Here is a 21,348-nt window from a genome sequence, read left to right on the forward strand (position 1 = left end):
CAATTTGATTCGATTTGATTTGATGAAGTGTGGCACCAAAAGTCTTTGAATTCACCGAATCACATTTCAGTTTAAATCGACATCTCATTCTGACAGAGACAGGCAATCTAGCTCATAAAGTTGTACATATATAGGTAAGAGTTACCGAATGTCATTTTTGCTGAATTTGGACATTTACAAGCGAATGTAATCGAAAGACATTGTGCAAATGAACAAAGTTTTGAAGCAAGCTTATCTGCTCTGAAGTAGCATGTGTACACTCTGTGTCTGTCTGTAGTCCCTAGGGCAATGGGCCTGCCTGCTCTGCTTGGAGCAGATGGGGGAGGAATAGACAGGCTGAGAATGGAGAGAAAAAAAGGCAAGCAAATCAAAAGATGTCAGTGGCAGCTGTATAGATAACTAATTCAAAAGGCTTTGACTTCTCAAACACAGGAGAAAGCTTACACAATATGATGCCCCATCACCTTATTCAGTCAGTAACTTACTTAGATAACTAGCAAGTTAAACTTAGGAGTTGTGTTAATGCATAATTCTTAATTTTTCACACGGGAAAAAATATAAAACGAGCAAGAAATCCATTACTGCGCTTTGTAAACGCTGATCTAAAATGCTTCTTATTGTAATTTCTGCTCTGCATCAGACTAACTTTGTGCATCTGTTGCACTTCTCCCCACTTGGATGAGAATTCACCGAATGGGCATTCTATCAGCAGACAGCGCGCTCTGACTGGTTTTGTAGCTTTTATCTTCTACTTGGTAGGCCTACTTTTTTCTCGGTGTAGCCAGCCTACTTTTCTCTGGTAAAATTCCAGATGAACTTTAAACAAAATATTAGGACATGCAGCTGGCTACATTACTTCTATGATAAACAGAAAAATTATGGCCATGCATCGTTTTTTGCAAGCTCAATTAGGCTACATGTGTGGCTGCCAGCCAAATAACTTTGCATTTCTGTTGTCATTTAATGAAAATGAAGTTGTTTTCTGTCAAATGTGTTGCACTAATGTATTTTCTGTGAAGGAAAACTATAGTTGCACTTTCCTGATCAGTCTATTGAAGCAAAAAAAAAAACACTGTTGACTTTCAATATAAATCATGTCCCCTGCCAATACACAGCTGGACTCACCCGCTCCCACTTTCACCCTTTGTGTTATTTACAAACATATGACTGGTTCAATTGTTCTGGGGAATTATGGTAAGCTTCATAATGTAAAATAATGTGACAGGTGAAATGAAGAATGTGATCTGCTTTATCTCCTAATGTATTGCACAAGTTGACACCAGGTATTTACTTAAAAAGTAGCTACAAATACAACATATTGAACAACTTCAAATACATTTTTTTTAATGTTATTGAAAAACCATCCCCTGGCTATTTCAAATACCTGGGTATTTAGGCCCTGAAAATTGTCAAAGACTCCAGCCATCCTAGTCATAGACTGTTCGCTCTGCTACCACATGGCAAGCAGTACCGGAGCGCCAAGTCTAGGTCCAAGAGACTTCTAAACAGCTTCTACCCCCAAGCCATAAGACTCCTGAACATCTAGTCAAATGGCTACCCAGACTATTCACATTGCCCCCTCCCCTCTCCACATCACTGCCACTCTCTGTTTTCATCTGTGCATAGTCACTTTAATTAACTCTATGTACATACTACCTCAACTAACCGGTGCTCCTCCACATTGACTCTGTACCGGCACCCCCCTGTATATAATGTTATTTTTTACTGCTCCTCTTTAATTACTTGTTACTTTTATCTCTTATTCTTATCTGTATTTTTTGAAACTGCACTGTCGGTTAGGGGCTCTTAAGTAAGCATTTCACTGTAAGGTCTACTACACCTGTTGTATTCGGTGCATGTGACTAATAACATTTGATATATACGGTATACGGCCCAAGCCTATTAACAACAGTTACAATAACTAATTGACAATAAACTAAAGCAGTCAGGATATTGTACCTTCTTACAATCCCTTGTATTTACAAAGTGCAGACCTGTTGCTCACAAAAATACCATGTTAGCCCTAGCACATAAAGTCAAGTAGTTTAGATTGGTCTGGAGATATTTTGAGCCTCCCCTAGGGTATCTGGCTGGTACAATGTGACTGTTTTATTGAATCAAGCTCAAATGTGTTCCAGACTTGATAGCGCAACTCAACATTCACAGTTAAGAATTATTGTCCACTTTGAAAGCGAAAACAGAGGAACCATGCTGACTAGACTGCATGAATAAAACAATAGATATAGAAATATGGCCAATTTAATATAGTTACTGGATTAAAGTTAATGCCAAGAAAGACACTACTGTGTGTGTGTGTGTGTGTGTGTGTGTGTGTGTGTGTGTGTGTGTGTGTGTGTGTGTGTTTGGTTTTATTATCCTTGTGGGGACCAGAAGCCCCCACAAGGATAGTAAAACAAGTCAAATTAAAACTATTTTAGGCATAGGGATTAGGGTTAGGGTTACAATTAGTGTTAGGGAAAATAGGATTTTTTAAATGGGAATCAATTGTTTGGTCCCCACAAGGATAGTAAAACAAACATGTGTGTCTGTGTATGTATTTACGTATGTATTGTGTGGTTATATGGGTGTACCTTTTTATTTTTACAAGCCAGGGCTATGAGAGAGTCTAAGGGAGACAGAGGACTTTCTCTTCCAGTCAGTACCTGACAGGATTCTTGTCGAGACAGAGAGTGGGTGGAGTAGTTAAGGTCCAGACCGAAGTCGACGGGGTGCACAGTGAGCAGTCGCTTGGTCGTTTTCATCTTCAAAAGAGTAGAGATAAAGACATCATCACACATAGAACCAGGAGAGAGGAGAGGAGACAGGGAGGACACCAAAGATGGGTAAAGGCAGTGAGTAGTGGCAACTCTCCACTAATGAGAACTACTGAGACACACTCAAGAGCTCTGATCCCCTCCAGAGCTCTTGAGGGAGCTCAAGATAGAGAACCTTATACCTGGAATACAACCTTTCCTCTTAATGTGTACCCTAGTGGGGTTAGCATTGGTCCAATAAGCATTACCATGCTGACATGTTTTTTAGGAAGATGATCCTTTTACTGAATGTGACAACAGATGTTTGTTCTTCTTTCCAATACTGTATGAGTCAATAAGGCTCAGTTGGTAAAACACAGCACTTGCAATGCCAAGGACATGGGTTTGATAAAAGTCTTTGCTAAATGACAGATATTATGCAGGCCATGCAAATGCATTATTCCCATGGCTTTGGGTGGGCTGCCATACGTTGAATGACAATGAGGATGACGTTCCCTGAGTAAATATGATGGAAATATCACCATAAGTTTGTTGCTGTGGTCATTTATGGGAGATGGTGTCACATTTCCTTTTTTGGAATAACAAAGGATCACCATATGCTAAACTGAGGCTCTTGAAGGTTGGATTTGAGTTGTTTAAGAAATGAACAGTACATAAGAGGAAAAAATCATTTCACCCAACTACACTGGCTCATGTCTCCCTGAGTCATTCAAATGACTTGTTCTGCTCACACCACTTGAGGGTGCTCTCCCTCTCTATCTTTCCCAAGGTAACCAAAGCAGGAAATGCTGGTAAGATCATGCTAAAGTTGTGAATCATAAACATGAAAACAGAAGTATTCACTATCACTTCAATTGCAACAAGAAAAATAGGTTTAAATCATAGGCTAAATGGACATGGACTAGCAAGTGTCTTCACTGACATTTTCAACCTCTCCCTGTCCGAGTCTGTAATAGAAACATGTTTTAAGCAGATCACCAGAGTGCCTGTGCCCAAGAACACTTAAGGTAACCTGCCTAAATGACTACCGACCCGTAGCACTCAAGTCTGTCGCCATGCAGTGCTTTGAAAGGCTGGTCATGGCTCACATCAACACCATCATCTCAGAAACCCTAGACAAACTCCAATTTGCATACCGCCACAACAGTGCCACAGATGATACAGTCTCTATTGCACTCCACACTGCCCTTTCCCACCTGGATAGAAGGACCACCTATGTGAGAATGCTGTTCATTGACTACAGCTCAGCGTTCAACACCATAGTGCCCTCAAAGCTCATCAATAAGCTAAGGACCCTGGGACTAAACACTTCACTCTGCAACTGGATCCTGGACTTCCTGACGGCTGCCCCAAGGTGGTAAGGGTAGGTAACAACACATCCGCCAAGCCGATCCTCAACACAGGGTCCCCTCAGGGAGGCGTGCTCAGCCCCCTCCTGTACCCCTTGTTCACTCATGATTGCATGGCCAGGCACGACTCCAACACCATCATTAATTTATCCAAGATGGTGTAGCAGTCAGACGTCTTTGTCTTGTCGTGTCCCGTGTATATTTATTTTTTCTTCGTATATATTGTTTATACACTGCTCAAAAAAATAAAGGGAACACTTAAACAACACTATGTAACTCCAAGTCAATCACACTTCTGTGAAATCAAACTGTCCACTTAGGAAGCAACACTGATTGACAATAAATTTCACATGCTGTTGTGCAAATGGAATAGACAGCAGGTGGAAATTATAGGCAATTAGCAAGACACCCCCAATAAAGGAGTGGTTCTGCAGGTGGTGACCACGGACCTCTTCTCAGTTCCTATGCTTCCTGGCTGATGTTTTGGTCACTTTTGAATGCTGGCGGTGCTTTCACTCTAGTGGTAGCATGAGACGGAGTCTACAACCCACACAAGTGGCTCAGTTATTGCAGCTCATCCAGGATGGCACATCAATGCGAGCTGTGGCAAGAAGGTTTGCTGTGTCTGTCAGCGTAGTGTCCAGAGCATGGAGGCGCTACCAGGAGACAGGCCAGTACATCAGGAGACGTGGAGGAGGCCGTAGGAGGGCAACAACCCAGCAGCAGAACCGCTACCTCCGCCTTTGTGCAAGGAGGAGCAGGAGGAGCACTGCCAGAGCCCTGCAAAATTACCTCCAGTAGGCCACAAATGTGCATGTGTCTGCTCAAACGGTCAGAAACAGACTCCATGAGGGTGGTATGAGGGCCCGATGTCCACAGGTGGGGGTTGTGCTTACAGCCCAACACCGTGCAGGACGTTTGGCATTTGCCAGAGAACACCAAGATTGGCAAATTCGCCACTGGTGCCCTGTGCTCTTCATAGATGACAGCAGGTTCACACTGAGCACATGTGACAGACGTGACAGAGTCTGGAGACGCTGTGGAGAACGTTCTGCTGCCTGCAACATCCTCCAGCTTGACCGGTTTGGCGGTGGGTCAGTCATGGTGTGGGGTGGCATTTCTTTGGGGGGGCCGCACAGCCCTCCATGTCCTCGCCAGAGGTAGCCTGACTGCCATTAGGTACCGAGATGAGATCCTCAGACCCCTTGTGAGACCATATGCTGGTGCGGTTGGCCCTGGCTTCCTCCCAATGCAAGACAATGCTAGACCTCATGTGGCTGGAGTGTGTCTGCAGTTCCTGCAAGAGGAAGGCATTGATGCTATGGACTGGCCCGCCCGTTCCCCAGACCTGAATCCAATTGAGCACATCTGGGACATCATGTCTCGCTCCATCCACCAACGCCACATTGCACCATAGACTGTACAGGAGTTGGCGGATGCTTTAGTCCAGGTCTGGGAGGAGATCCCTCAGGAGACCATCCGCCACCTCATCAGGAGCATGCCCAGGCGTTGTAGGGAGGTCATACAGGCACGTGGAGGCCACACACACACTACTGAGCCTCATTTTGACTTGTTTTAAGGACATTACATTAAAGTTGGATCAGCCTGTAGTGTATTTTTCCACTTTAATTTTGAGTGTGACTCCAAATCCAGACCTCCATGGGTTGATAAATTTGATTTCCATTGATAATTTTTGTGTGATTTTGTTGTCAGCACATTATGCACAACTATGTAAAGAAAAAAGTATTTAATAAGAATATTTAATTCATTCAGATCTAGGATGTGTTATTTTAGTGTTCTTTTGAGCAGTGTATTTCTAACCTCAATTTCAACCTACTCTCCCGCAACCCGCTTCACCCAATGTGGTATGGATATGCTATTTTCTATACTTTAGAACGGGAACCCCCAACAGAAGCTAGCCAGCTAACTAAGTCAGTTAGCCACTGCTAGCCGTCATCAGCTAACCTCAGCCCGGACAACTCCTGTCAGTCTGCACAGCGCGATTCAACCCAGAGCATATCGGACTGCTTTTTCTCAAAAACATCTACCACATCTCTGGATTCACACCGCAAGCCCTGAACCTTTTCACCTGGATCATTGCAGCTAGCTTGCTGCTATCCGAGTGGCTACTCCTGGCTAACATCTCTGCCCCGAAGCAAGCACCAGTTAGCCTGGAGCTAGCCTCGTGCTAGGCCCATCTCCTGGCTAGCTAAAGAGGTCCATCAGTCAATTTCTTGGGCTACAATACATATTTTGCCAATTGGGCTGGACCCTTTTACTGCCTATACGAAGCCCTGCTGGTCTGCCGACGTAACCGTCCGTAACCGTCCAGACTCTTCCGTCACGACGTCCCCTAAGGCTCCTTCTGCTCGCCTAGCTACTCACTGCACCCTATGATCACTCGGTTGTGCATGCCTCTCCCTAATGTCAATATGCCTTGTATTTCACTGTACAGGCTCCAGCCCTGCTCAATATGCCTCAGGTAGACCTTTTGTTCCACCTCCCACACATGTGGGGTTCTCACCTGGTTTAAATGGTGTCTTTAGAGACAAACCTCTCTCATCGTCACTCAATGCCTTGGTTTACCTCCACTATATTCACATCCTACCATACCCTTATTTGTATATTATGCCTTGAATCTATTCCTCCACGCCCAGAAACCTGCTCCCTTAACTCTCTGTTTCCGAACGCACTAGACGACCAGTTCTTATAGCATTTAACCGTACCCTTATCCTACTCCTCCTCTGTTCCTTTGGTGATGTAGAGGTTAATCCAGGCCCTGCAACGCCTAACTCCATTCCCCAGGCACTCTCAGTTGTTGACTTCTGTAATCGTAAAAGCCTTGGTTTCATGCATGTTAACATTAGAAGCCTCCTCCCTAAGTTTGTTTTATTCTCACTGCTTTAGCACACTCTGCCAACCCGGATGTCATAGCCGTGTCTGAATCCTGGTTCAGGAAGGCCACAAAAATCCTGAAATTTCCATCCCTAACTATAACATTTTCCAACAAGATAGAACTGCCAAAGGGGGCGGAGTTGCAATCTACTGCAGAGATAGCCAGCAGAGTTCTGTCTTACTATCCACATCTGTGCTCAAACAATTCAAGCTTCTACTTTTAAAAATCCACCTTGCTATAGACCACCTTCAGCCCCCAGCTGTGCCCTGGACACCATATGTGAATTGATTGCCCCCCATCTATCTTCAGAACTCATACTGTTAGGTGACCTAAACTGGGACATGCTTAACACCCTGTCCATCCTACAATCTAAGCTAGATGCCCTCAATCTCACACAAATGACCAATGAACAGTGTCTCCTGACCCCTCCTGTCTCAGCCTCCAGTATTTATGCTGCAGTAGTTTATGTGTCGGGGGGCTAGGGTCAGTTTGTTATATCTGGAGTACTTCTCCTGTCCTATTCGGTGTCCTGTGTGAATCTAAGTGTGCGTTATCTAATTCTCTCCTTCTCTCTTTCTCTCTCTCGGAGGGCCTGAGCCCTAGGACCATGCCCCAGGACTACCTGACATGATGACTCCTTGCTGTCCCCAGTCCACCTGGCTGTGCTGCTGCTCCAGTTTCAACTGTTCTGCCTTATTATTATTCGACCATGCTGATCATTTATGAACATTTGAACATCTTGGCCATGTTCTGTTATAATCTCCACCCGGCACAGCCAGAAGAGGACTGGCCATCCCACATATGCTCTCTCTAATTCTCTCTTTCTTTCTCTCTCTCGGAGGACCTGAGCCCTAGGACCATGCCCCAGGAATACCTGACATGATGACTCCTTGCTGTCCCCAGTCCACCTGACTGTGCTGCTGCTCCAGTTTCAACTATTCTGCCTTATTATTATTCGACCATGCTGGTCATTTATGAACATTTGAACATCTTGACCATGTTTTGTTATAATCTCCACCCGGCACAGCCAGAAGAGGACTGGCCACCCCACATAGCCTGGTTCCTCTCTAGGTTTCTTCCTAGGTTTTGGCCTTTCTAGGGAGTTTTTCCTAGCCACCGTGCTTCTTCACCTGCATTGCTTGCTGTTTGGGGTTTTAGGCTGGGTTTCTGTACAGCACTTTGAGATATCAGCTGATGTACGAAGGGCTATATAAAATAAATTTGATTGATTGATTGATTGAATGAACCTACCAGGTACAACCCCAAATCCGTAAACATGGGCACCCTCATAGATATCATCCTGACCAACCTGCCCTCTAAATACACCTCTGCTGTCTTCAAACAGGATCTCATTGATCACTACCTCATTGCCTGCGTCTGTAATAGGTCTGCGGTCAAACAACCACCCCTCAACACTGTCAAATGCTCCCTAAAACAATTCAGCGAGCAGGCCTTTCTGAACGACCTGGCCTGGGAATCCTGGAAGGATATTGACCTCCTTCCGTCAGTAGAGGATGCCTAGTTATTCTTTAAAAGTGCTTTCCTCACCCTCTTAAAAAAGCATGCCCCATTCAAAAAATGTTGAACCAGGAACAAATATAGCCCTTGGTTCACTCCAGACCTGACTGCCCTTGACAGGCATAAAAACATCATGTGGCGTACTGCATTAGCATCGAATATGCAACTTTTCAGGGAAGTTAGGAACCAATATACACAGGCAGTTAGGAAAGCGAAGGCTAGCTTTTTCAAACAGAAATTTGCATCCTGTAGCTCAAAGTTCAGGGACACTAAAGTCCATGGAGAATAAAATAACCTCCTCCCAGCTGCACTGAGGCTAGGAAACACTGTCACCACCGATAAATCCACGATAATTGAGAATTTCAACAAGCATTTTTCTATGACTGGCCATGCTTTACACCTGGCTACCCCTACCCCGGTCAACAGCTCTGCACCCCCCACAGCAACTTGCCCAAACCTCTCCCATTTATCCTTCACCCAAATCCAGATAGCTGACGTTCTGAAAGAGCTGCAAAATCTGGACCCCTACAAATCAGCTGGGCTAGACAATCTGGACCCATTCTTTCAAAAAAATTATATGCCGCAATTGTCGCAACCTGTATTACTAGCCTGTTCAAACTCTCTTTCGTATCGTCTGAAATCCCCAAAGATTGGAAAGCTGCTGCGGTCATCCCCCACTTCAAAGGGGGAGACACTCTAGACCCAAACTGTTACAGACCTATATCTATCCTACCCTGCCTTTCTAACAGAAAGCCAAGTTAAACAGATCACCGACCATTTAGATTCCCGCCGTACCTTCTCCGCTATGCCATCTGGTTTCCGAGCTGGTCATGGGTGCACCTCAGCCACGCTCAAGATCCTAAACGATATCATAACCGTCATCGATAAAAGACAATACTGTGTAGCCATATTCATTGACCTTACCAAGGCTTTCGACTGTCAATCACCACATTCTTATCGGCAGACTCAACAGCCTTGGTTTCTCAAAAGACTGCCTCGCCTGGTTCACCTTCTCAGTTCAGTGTGTCAAATCGGAGGGCCTGTTGTCTGGACCTCTGGCAGTCTCTATGGGGTGCCACAGGGTTCAATTCTCGGGCCGACTCTTTTCTCTGTATACATCAATGCACCTGTACATAGCCTACCTGTACATCCCAATATTGTTATTTATTTATTTTTGCTGCTTTGCATCCAAGTATCTCTACCTGCACATTCATCTTCTGCACATCTATCACTCCAGTGTTTAATTGCTAAATTGTAATTACCTCGCCACTACGCCTATTTATTGACTTTTCTATTGTGTTATTGACTGTACGTTTGTTTATTCCATGTGTAACTCTGTGTTGTTGTTTGTGTCGCACTGCTTTGCTTTATCTTGGCCAGGTTGCATTTGTAAATGAGAACTTGTTCTCAACTGGCCTATCTGGTTAAATAAAGGTGACATTCTTTTAAAATAATAATTTAATTTGCCGATGACACAACAGTGGTAGGCCTGATCATCGACAACAATGAGACAGCCTATAGGGAGGAGGTCAGAGACCTGGCCATGTGGTGCCAGGACAACAACCTCTCCCTAAACGTGATCAAGACAAAGGAGATGATTGTGGACTACAGGAAAAATGCATAGTCACTTTAATTAACTCTACCTACATGTACATACTACCTCAACTAACCGGTGCCCCCGTCCATTGACTCGGCACCCCCGTATATATTGTTATTTTTTTACTGCTCCTCTTAATTACTTCTTACTTTTATCTCTTATTCTTATCCGTATTTTTTGAAACTGCACTGTCGGTTAGGGGCTTGTAAGTAGGCATTTCACTGTAAGGTCTACTACACCTGTTGTATTCGGCGCATGTGACTAATAACATTTGATTTGATTTGATTTGATATGTGGTATTACATTTCTAAACTTTGACACAATGGCCCATATTCACAAAGCATCTCAGAGTAGTAGTGCTGATCTAGGATCAGGTCCCCTGCTTTAATAATTAATTATGGTTTAAAAGGAAAAACTGATCTTAGATCAGCAATCCTACACTAAGATGCTTTGTGGATATGGGCTCGCGTCCCCCCGCTGTCCATGTGATCTTATTCATTATGATCTAAAAGACAAAACTAATCCTAGATAAGCACTCCTACTCAACACTGTAAATACAAGCCAAGGATTATTGTGTCAGCAGACAACAATGAGAGAAAGTGCTTCGTTTTGGTTATTTATTGTGATTTGGAACTCAACAACCAATCTAGACTGTCAGACAATCATAACAAAAACCAGCAGGAGACACTTCAAGGTCTCTCTCACACTTTCTCATACACTTGACGTTTCTGGGGCTTGCGTCCCAAAAGGCAACCTATTACCTATGTAGTGCACTACTATTAACCGGGGCCCAAAGGGCTTTGGTTAAAATAAGGGTTTTTGGGATACAACCTGGCACTCTTTAATGTTAGTCATGATCTATGACAGCCTGGTATTTATTCACCAATAATGCACCGGGCCAGCGCTGACTCTGCAATGCCTTAACCCTGACCAGCTGCTCATCAGGGTTAAGGGTCAGCAAAAATGACCAGATATATAAATCATCTCAACTGTTAAACAACATGAAGGGTCCTCCCGAGTGGCACAGTGGTCTAATGCAGTGCATCGAGGTGCTAGTTGTGCCACTAGAGATTCTGGGTTTGAGTCCAGGCTCTGTCGCAGCCGGCCGTGACCAGGAGACCCACAATTGACCCAGCGTCGTCCGGGTTAGTCCGGCAACGATGTTCTTGTCCCATCGCGCACTAGTGACTCCTGTGGTGGGCCGGGCGCAGTGCACGCTGACATGGCACGGTGTTTCCTCTGACACATTGTTGCGGCTGGCTTCTGGGTTAAGTGGGCATTGTGTCAAGATGCAATGGTTGGGTTGTGTTTCGGAGGACGCACAGCTCTCGACCTTCACCTCTCCTGAGTCCGTACGGGAGTTGCAGCGATGAGACAAGACTGTAACTACCATTTGGATACCACAAAAAATAAAAATAATAATATAAATTAGGATTTTTAAAATATATTTTTTAAAATATAAATAAAGATGAGTTTAGATGGTTTAGATCACCTAGCTTAGGCCAATGATACAGAAGATGCTACATAATATATATAATATTTATACCATTTAGCAGATTGTTTTGTCCTAAGCAACTTACAGTCATGCGTGTATACATATGGGTTGTCCTGGGAATCGAACACACAATCCTAGCAGTGCAAGTGACATGATTTACCAACTGAGCCATACAGGACCACATATCTTTCAAGTAGGACCAATTAAATGACTTATTGTTGATATAACATTTCATCCTTTCCTAAACTATGGGCTAAGGCGGCTGTACAAACATGTCCACTTTTTGAAGTCTGAATTCGCCTTTACTTGCACACAGGGATGTCTCAACCATAAACATGAACTAAGGTGTCTCAAACACTCAAGAAGACCTGTACAAGCAACTTAACCCTCATACTACCAACATATTATACATACATGGATTACCAACTGGGATCATTTTGACCCCAAGAAGAAACTATTTGAAAAAGTAACAATCATAGCCAAATATCAACTTCATTCTTAGAAAAACATTACTAGAAATCATTTTATCAGAAATAAAGAATAACCAAAATAGACATATTTTGGCTAAATTACAGGTCATTTGTATATTCTGTCAAATGAAAATATATATTTCCCCTTAAATAATGTACAGCTTTTGGTAACACTTTATTTGGACATGCCACCTGTAGAGATCTACAGACTATCAGTAACATTTCAACTAACTATCTACTAACCCTAACCTAACCTTAAGCCTTAACCTAACCATAACCTTAGGAAGCAGTTGCTTATCAACAGATAGTATGACCATCTGTACAGCATCTACAGATGGACTATCCAAATAAAGCCTGACTTTAGCCTGACTTTAGAATTGTGCCATATTTTGGGGCGGTACACCAACATTTTTAATATACTTAATTTTATTGACAAAAGTCCATCCATTGATCCTGAAAGGAAATTACAAAGAATATGCCTTTGTTTTCTTTATTTACTAGCATTAGCATTGCTGTCATTGAAACAATGGGAGTGGTTGAGCCTATGGCAAGATGATTCAAAAAGCATGCTCAAACTAAATGTTATAGCAACCCAAATATCATATCAACAATTTCAACAAGTTGCAAATATAGAATATTGGAAGATATTTTGGGAATTCTGGTATTTATATAACATTTACCGTAGAAAAACTATTTATCTGAGAATACACACCAATAGAAGGTCTGATCCCTATGTGTACATTTAGAGGGTAGCTGGTAATTATGTACCCAGATAAACTTAGATTCAAATAAAGGTCCTATTTACCAAATAACTATAGGCTGAATTAGGTGTTTTTGGCTGGGGAAAAATGACCCCAAAGGACTTTTCTTTCTTGTTTCTAATCCATTTGAATACAGAAACACTAAACAAGGATTTAGATTCGTTAAGAACAAGTTGATTGACAAAGTCATGAAATATTGGAAGAATCGATAAACCATCTTTGGGCTATGATAAAAAATATGCCTCTGGGGTCAAAACCCCCAGTCTGTACTATGAGGGTTAAAATAAACATATAAAACGTATTAGACATAAAGCAGGTACTGTAGAGAAACTAGGTTTTCATTTGTGTATACATGTTACTATGTGTCAAGGTCTCAATGCTTCAGCATGGATTACCATTGAGAAGACCCAGCCACATTTAAAATGATATACTGCTGTATGCACACTAATGAGTCACTGTTCATTTTACATTTTGTGTTTGTTTTATGGATATGTAACGTACAGTATAACACAAACGTTTCCCATAATTGTTCATAGGGTAAGGTTGCACATGTGTGTTCTAGCCCAGCACAAGCACAACCGACTCAACTATTCCACTATTCCTCAAGACCCTTTGTTAGTTGAATCGCAGGGCTGGAATAAAAATGTGCAACACTCGGGCACACCCGAGGACCCAAGCTAAGAAACACTGCCATAGAGGGATGTCTTCTACCCACCAACATAAACAGTCAAGGACACAGTTGACTGATTAACACTATAGGGCCAACCCGAACCATACTGTGCTGGCTCTGATATTTTCTCTTACATTGTCCTTTCGCGAACAGTTCCAGCAACTTTGGTGTATGTGAACCCAGGCCAGCCCAGTATACTTTGGCTTGGCTCGGTAGTGTGAAAAAGGTAAGACTGTAATTCAAGAAGTCAGGAATTGAGAGTGGGCAATACCATTCTGTAGTGTTGTCCATCTGCCACGGTGTCCATGTTGTTCTCATCATAGAGATCTGATGAGGAGGGAGAAGTGTCTCGTGTGAGTTACATTTTTTTTTTATTTTATTCAATTCCATAAGACTTAAATTATCTCTCAAAAAGCAACTGTGCTGAGCAAAACAGTGCACGTTTAAATACATTAGGTACATGCATACACACATTACATAATAAAGTGCGTTCAGAAAGTATTCACTTTTCCACAATTTGTTGTGTTACAGCCTGAATTTAACGTTGATTACATTTAGATTTGGTGTCACTAGCCTACACACAATACCCCATAATGTCAAAGTGGAATTATGTTTTTTGAGCCAATAAGTATTCAATCCCTTTGTTATTGCAAGCATGAATAAGTTCAAGAATAAAAATGCGCTTAACAAGTCACATAATAAGTGGCATGGACTCACTCCGTGTGCATTAATAGTGTTTTAACATGATTTTTAAATGACTACCCCATCTCTATACCCCACACATACAATTATCTGTAAGCTCCCTCAACTGAGCAGGTAATTTCAAACACAGATTCAACCACAAAGACCAGGGAGGTTTTTGTGGTAAAAGAGGTTAGTGATGTTTGAGCCTGTTGTCGGGACCGGCCTGCGGCATATTTTGCTGAGGACGGTTTCTGGTCGGTGTCAGACTTTTTATGCCTAAACCACGTCCAAGCGACCGAAGTAGCCCCTCTTTTAGGTACGAGCTCTGTGTCTCCGTGCTCTGTGTCACGTTCACTCTCGTCAATGTTTGTTTGTGTTGCAAATTTTCTTCTACACGGGAGGTGTGGAAGAAAGCAAAGCGTCGTCCAATTGACGAAAAATATTGCCGTAGTGTGATTTGCAACATAACAAAATAAACGATAGAAACATTTCTATAGTTTTAGATTATGCTCTATCATCACATGATATATATCGTCATATTGCCCAGCCCTGACGTACAGTGTCTTCAGAAAGTATTCATACCCTTGATGTATTCCACATTTTGTTGATAGATACTCAATTCAAAATTGATTAAATATTGATTTTTTGGGAGGGTTTCATTCCTCTCCAGCAGCTGTTAGGAAGGATGCCTATATCTTTGTAGGGACTGGGTGTATTGATATACCATCCAAAGTGTAATTAATAACTTCACCATGCTCAAAGGGATATTCAATGTCTGCTTTTTTTTTACCAATAGGAGCCCTTCTTTGCGAGACATTGACTACGCAAGAATCATGTGAAACACTACAGTCGAGTGCTCAAAACAAACCCCAGACTCAGACGTTGCAAGAGGCTTTTGCACACCATATGGCAAAGAATCACAAAGATGGAAGGAGAGAACAGCTGCCTTTACAACTTACATCTGCAAAGACATGGCCTCAATGTACACAGTCGAGAAACGGGGGTTTCGTGAGTTGGTGCTAACACTCGACTCAAGGTACCAAATGCATATTGGCACCCCCCCCCCCCCCCCAAAAAAAATATGTATTTTAGACCCATATTTATTTTGTTTGCAACTGAAGTTGAAGTGTTTTCTATTTACCTTTTTAGATTTTATACATTCATATTTTATATTTTGTTACATGCTTAATTGAAAATGTGCACAAAAGTTTTAAATAAAATGAGAAATAATCAAATATGACTAAGTACCTTTTATTTGTTGAGTATAATTCAAAATGCAATAAGAAATAAGCCTTTACATGTGACCACATTTTATATAAACAATTTATTCATTGAATTTACAGAAAATGCTGTCTGTGTGGGTGGAACAATTCAGTTTGCCTGTGATGTGTATGCCGAGGAACTCAAAACCCTCTCCACTACTGTCCCGTCGATGTGGATATGGGGGTGCTCCGTCTGCTGTTTCCTGAAGTCCACAATCATCTCCTTTGTTTTGTTGATGTTGAGTGTGAGGTTATTTTCCTGACACCACACTCCGAGGGCCCTCACCTCCTCCTTGTAGGCCGTCTCGTCGTTGTTGGTAATCAAGCCTACGACTGTAGTGTCGTCCGCAAACTTGATGATTGAGTTGGAGGCGTGCATGGCCACGCAGTCGTGGGTGAACAGGGAGTACAGGAGAGGGCTCAGAACGCACCCTTGTGGGGCCCCAGTGTTGAGGATCAGCGGGGTGGAAATGTTGTTACCTACCCTCACCACCTGGGGGCGGCCCGTCAGTAAGTCAAGTACCCAGTTGCACAGGGCAGAGTCGAGACCCAGGGTCTCGAGCTGGATGACGAGTTTGGAGGGAACTATGGTGTTAAATGCTGAGCTGTAGTCGATGAACAGCATTCTCACATAGGTATTCCTCTTGTCCAGATAGGTTAGGGCAGTGTGGTTGAGATTGCATCGTCTGTGGACCTATTTGGGTGGTAAGCAAATTGGAGTGGGTCTAGGGTGTCAGGTAGGGTGGAGGTGATATGGTCCTTGACTAGTCTCTCAAAGCACTTCATGATGTCGGAAGTGAGTGCTACGGGGCTCAGTTACCTTAACTTTCTTGGGAACAGGAACAATGGTGGCCCTCTTGAAGCATGTGGGAACAGCAGACTGGGATAAGGAATGATTGAATATGTCCGTAAACACACCAGCCAGCTGGTCTGCGCATGCTCTGAGGATGCGTCTGGGGATGCCGTCTGGGCCTGCAGCCTTGCGAGGGTTAAGACGTTTAAATGTTTTACTCACGTCGGCTGCAGTGAAGGAGAGTCCGCAGGTTTTGGTAGTGGTCCGTGTCAGTGGCACTGTATTGTCCTCAAAGCGAGCAAAAAAGTTATTTAGTCTGTCTGGGAGCAAGACATCCTGGTCCGTGACAGGGCTGGTTTTCTTTTTGACTGTAGACCCTGCCACATACCTCTTGAGTCTGAGCCATTGAATTGCGACTCTACTTTGTCTCTATACTGACTCTTAGCTCGTTTGATTGCCTTGTGGAGGGAATAGCTACACTGTTTGTATTCGGTCATGTTTCCGGTCACCTTGCCCTGGTTAAAAGCAGTGGTTCGCGATTTCAGTTTCACACGAATGCTGCCATCAATTCACGGTTTCTGGTTTGGGAATGTTTTAATCGTTGCTGTGGGTATAACATCGTCAATGCACTTTCTAATGAACTCGCTCACCGAATCAGCGTATTCGTCAATGTTGTTGTTGGACGCAATGCGGAACATATCCCAATCCACGTGATTGGAGTAGTCTTGAAGCGTGGAATCAGATTGGTCGGACCAGCGTTGAACAGACCTGAGCGCGGGAGCTTCTTGTTTTAGTCTCTGTCTGTAGGCTAGAAGCAACCAAATGGAGTCGTGGTCAGCTTTTCCGAAAGGAGGGCGGGGGAGGGCCTTATATGCGTCACAGAAGTTAGAATAACAATGATCCAGGGTTTTACCAGCCCTGGTTGCGCAATCGTTATGCTGATAGAATTTAGGGAGTCTTGTTTTCAGATTAGCCTTGTTAAAATCCCCAGCTACAATGAATGCAGCCTCAGGATATGCGGTTTCAAGTTTACATAGAGTCAAATAAAGTTTGTTCAGGGCCATCGATGTGTCTGCTTGGGAGGGAATATATACGGCTGTGATTATAATCGAAGAGAATTCCCTTGGTAGATAATGCGGTTGACATTTGATTGTGAGGAATTCTAAGTCAGGTGAACAGAAGGACTTGATTTCCTGTATGTTGTTATGATCACACCACGTCTCGTTAATCATAAGGCACACCCCTCCGCCCCTCTTCTTACCAGAAAGATGCTTGTTTCTGTCGGTGCGATGCGTGAAGAAACCAGCTGGCTGCACCGACTCCGATAGAGTCTCTCGAGTGAGCCATGTTCCTGTGATGCAAAAAACCTTACAGTCTCTGATGTCTCTGGAATGCTACCCTTGCTCGGATTTCATCAACCTTGTTGTCAAGAGACTGGACATTGGCGAGTAGTATGTTAGGGAGTGGAGAGCGATATGCCCGTCTCCGGAGCCTGACCAGAAGACCGCTTCGTTTGCCCCTTTCACGACGTTGTTGTTTTGGGTCACCGGCTGGGCTCCGATCCATTGTCCTGGGTGGAAGGCAGAACACAGGATCCGCTTCGGGAAAGTCATATTCCTGGTCGTAATGATGGTGAGTTGATGTTGCTCTTATATTCAGTAGTTCCTCCAGACTCTATGTAAGGAAACCTAAGATTACCTGGGGTACCAATGTAAGACATAACACGTAAAAAAACAAAATACTACATAGTTTCCTAGGAACGCGAAGCGAGGCGGCCATCTCTGTCGGCGCCGGAAGTTGATTTGATACGTATCATTATCAGATTATGAAATGACCTATATAGGGATATGAAATTTTGGCCATATCGTTCAGCGCTACTGTACGTCAAAAAACATTATCATATTAGCAAAGACTAATTTAGCATTAGCGCAAAGGTGCTTTTCTTTTCTATGTTGTAGCTGTATAGTGTTTGTTTCTTTTTATAGCTCTCTAAATAGATAAGGTAAGGGAAATGCAGGAGCTAAGTGAACTTTTAAGAAACACACGTCAGAGAGCAAATCATATGGTGCTTCTGTCTGCCAGCACGAAAGCAGCACAAGTAGGTAAAGTGCGAGCACACAATGTGTTTCTCAGTCTCTTTTTATGAGTGTGTTTATGAGTGACTTGCTTTGCTCAGTAACATTTTGTTCTACTGGATCCTGCGCTTATTGAATCAGAGGACACAAGGAGACAGGGAGAGGAAGAGAGAGAGAGAGAGAGGAATAGAGAGAGCGAGGGAAAAAAAGAGATGGTAAGTGGGAGAAGATTTAAGGATGAGCAGCTGCTCTGCAAAAAAATAAACAACAAAAAATTGAAAGATAGTAAAAGTTAAGATCGTGCAAATTAAGTAATGGCCGTGCAGCAAACAAATGGCACAGTAGATGCTTAAAACACACATGCACATGCTCACACATGCTATGCATGCACGTGCACACACGTAAAAAATACACCAAGTTACCCTCTAATAAATTCCACAACACTCTAATTGACCTAAAACGTCCCGGACTCGAATACCTCTGTTGGCATACCAATGTGCGGTGGTGTAAAGTACTTCAGTAAAAATATTTTAAACTACTAGTTCTTTGGGGTATCTGTACTTTACTACTTACAGTTGAAGTCAGACGTTTACATACACTAAGGTTGGAGTCATTCAAACTAGTTTTTCAACCACTCCACAAATTTCATGTTAACAAACTATAGTTTTGGCAAGTCGGTTAGGACGTCTACTTTGCGCATGACACAAGTAATTTTTCCAACAATTGTTTACAGACAGATTATTTTACTTATAATTAATTGTATCACAATTCCAGTGGGTCAGAAGTAAACATACACTAAGTTGACTGCCTTTTAAACAGCTTGGAAAATTCCAGAAAATGATGTCATGGCTTTAGAAGCTTCTGATAGGCTAATTGACATCATTTGAGTCAACTGGAGGTGTACCTGTGGATGTATTTCAAGGCCTACCTTCAAACTCAATGCCCCTTTGCTTGACATCATGGGAAAATCAAAAGAAATCAGCCAAGACCTAAAAAATAAAAATTGGACCTCCACAAGTCTGGTTCATACTTGGGAGCAATTTCCAAACGCCTGAAGGTACCACGGTCATCTGTACAAACAATAGTACGCAAGTATAAACACCATGGGACCACGCAGCCGTCATTCCGCTCAGAAAGGAGTACTTTGGTGCGAAAAGTGCAAATCAATCCCAGAACAACAGCAAAGGACCTTGTGAAGATGCTGGAGGAAACAGGTACAAAAGTATCTATATCCACAGTAAAATGCAACATAACCTGAAAGGCCGCTCAGCAAGAAAGAAGCCACTGCTCCAAAGCCATAAAAAAGCCAGACTACGGTTTGCAACTGCACATGGGGACAAAGATCATACTTTTTGAAGAAATGTCCTCTGGTCTGATGAAACAAAAATAGAACTGTTTGGCCATAATGACCATCGTTATGTTTGGAGGAAAAGGGGGATGCTTGCAAGCCGAAGAAGACCATCCCAACTGTGAAGCACAGGGGTGGCAGCATTGTGTTGTGGGGTGCTTTGCTGCAGGAGGGGCTGGTGCACTTCACAAAATAGATGGCATCATGAGGAAGTAAAATGATGTGGATATATTGAAACAACATCTCAAGACATCAGTTAGGAAGTTAAAGCTTAGTTGCAAGTAGGTCTTCCAAATGGACAATGACTCCAAGCATACTTCCAAAGTTGTAGCAAAATGGCTTAAGGACAACAAAGTCAAGCTATTGGAGTGGCCATCTCAATCCCATAGAAGATTTGTGGGCAGAACTGAAAAAGCGTGTGCGAGCAAGGAGGCCTACAAACCTGACTCAGGTACACCAGCTCTGTCAGGAGGAATGGGCCAAAATTCACCCAATTTATTGTGGGAAGCTTGTCGAAGGCTACACAAAACCTTTGACCCAAGTTAAACCATTTAAAGGAAACGCTACCAAATACTAATTGAGTGTATGTACACTTCTGACCCACTGGGAATGTGATGAAATAAATAGAAGCTGAAATAAATCATTCCCTCTACTATTATTCTGAAATTTCACATTCTTAAAATAAAATAGTGATCCTAACTCACCTAAAACAGGGAATGTTTACTTGGATTAAATGTCAGGATTTGTGAAACTGAGTTTAAATGTATTTGGCTAAGGTAATGTAAACTTCCGACTTCAACTGTATATTCTTGTCAATGTTAACTTTTACTTCACTTCATTCCTAAAGAAAATATTTTACTTTTTACTACATTACATTTTCCATGACACCCAAAAGTACTTGCTACATTTCGACAGGAAAATGATCCAATTCACACATTAATCAAGATAACATCCCTGGTCATCCCTACTGCGTTTGATCTGGAGGACTCACTAAACACAAATGCTTAGTCTTAGTGTTGGCGCGTCCCCCTGGCTATCTGTCAATAAAAAATAATTTTACTTTTGATAATTAAGTACATTTTAGCAGTTCAATTTACTTTTCATACTTAAGTACATTTAAAACCAAATACTTTTAGACTAAAACTCAAGTAGTATTTTACTGGGTGACTTTCACTTTTTATTGAGGGATTTTCTATTAAGGTATCTTTACTTTTACTCAAGTATGACAATTGAGTACTTTTTCCACCATTGCCAATGTGTCGGGGTGTGACAGGCTAACTATGTGCCAGCCAACCCAAAGGGCGCTTGGTAAGTGGCCAAGCTACAATGCCCACGGCTCTGCCGACAATGCCTCAATCAAATAAATGTAAATGAAGTTGTATTTAATATTTTACCTTAATCAGATTTCCTAAGCCATAACCAAATTGTGCTCTGGCTAGCTGGTTAATATCTATGTCTGTCAGACTGCCCTTATCTAAACGATAAAAATACATCCACTTTAAACATTACCTAATAGGTTTTAGGGTAAAATATGTTTGTGCTTCACAAGAAATCAGATTCCAAAGTCTGAAAAGCCCATTCTTTACTGTATGTGGATGGAGTGAGTGAGTGATCAGTGAGACAAGCCGTTCTTGGTAGAGTGTCTATGGAATGACA

At 42.6% G+C, this 21,348-nt stretch overlaps 1 protein-coding gene across 4 annotated transcripts in view; it reads right to left on the reverse strand.

Moving 5' to 3' along the window:
* LOC110501274 (melanophilin) overlaps positions 1-21,348 on the reverse strand; it is a 122,536-nt gene that overhangs the window by 56,493 nt on the left and 44,695 nt on the right. For 2 of the 4 annotated variants that reach the window (XM_021578696.3, XM_021578695.3), the window contains exons 6-7: positions 13,802-13,857; positions 2,664-2,762 (exon numbers count right to left, since the gene is read on the reverse strand). In XM_021578696.3, coding sequence (XP_021434371.2) covers positions 2,664-2,762; positions 13,802-13,857 — 155 coding nt within the window. The remainder of the gene's footprint in view (positions 1-2,663; positions 2,763-13,801; positions 13,858-21,348) is intronic. The other 2 variants (XM_090215239.1, XM_021578697.3) reach the window with 1 other exon arrangement.

The sequence above is a fragment of the Oncorhynchus mykiss genome, chromosome 22 (genome assembly GCF_057628025.1).
Source record: "Oncorhynchus mykiss isolate SJ-2025 chromosome 22, ASM5762802v1, whole genome shotgun sequence".
Lineage (NCBI taxonomy): Eukaryota > Metazoa > Chordata > Actinopteri > Salmoniformes > Salmonidae > Oncorhynchus > Oncorhynchus mykiss.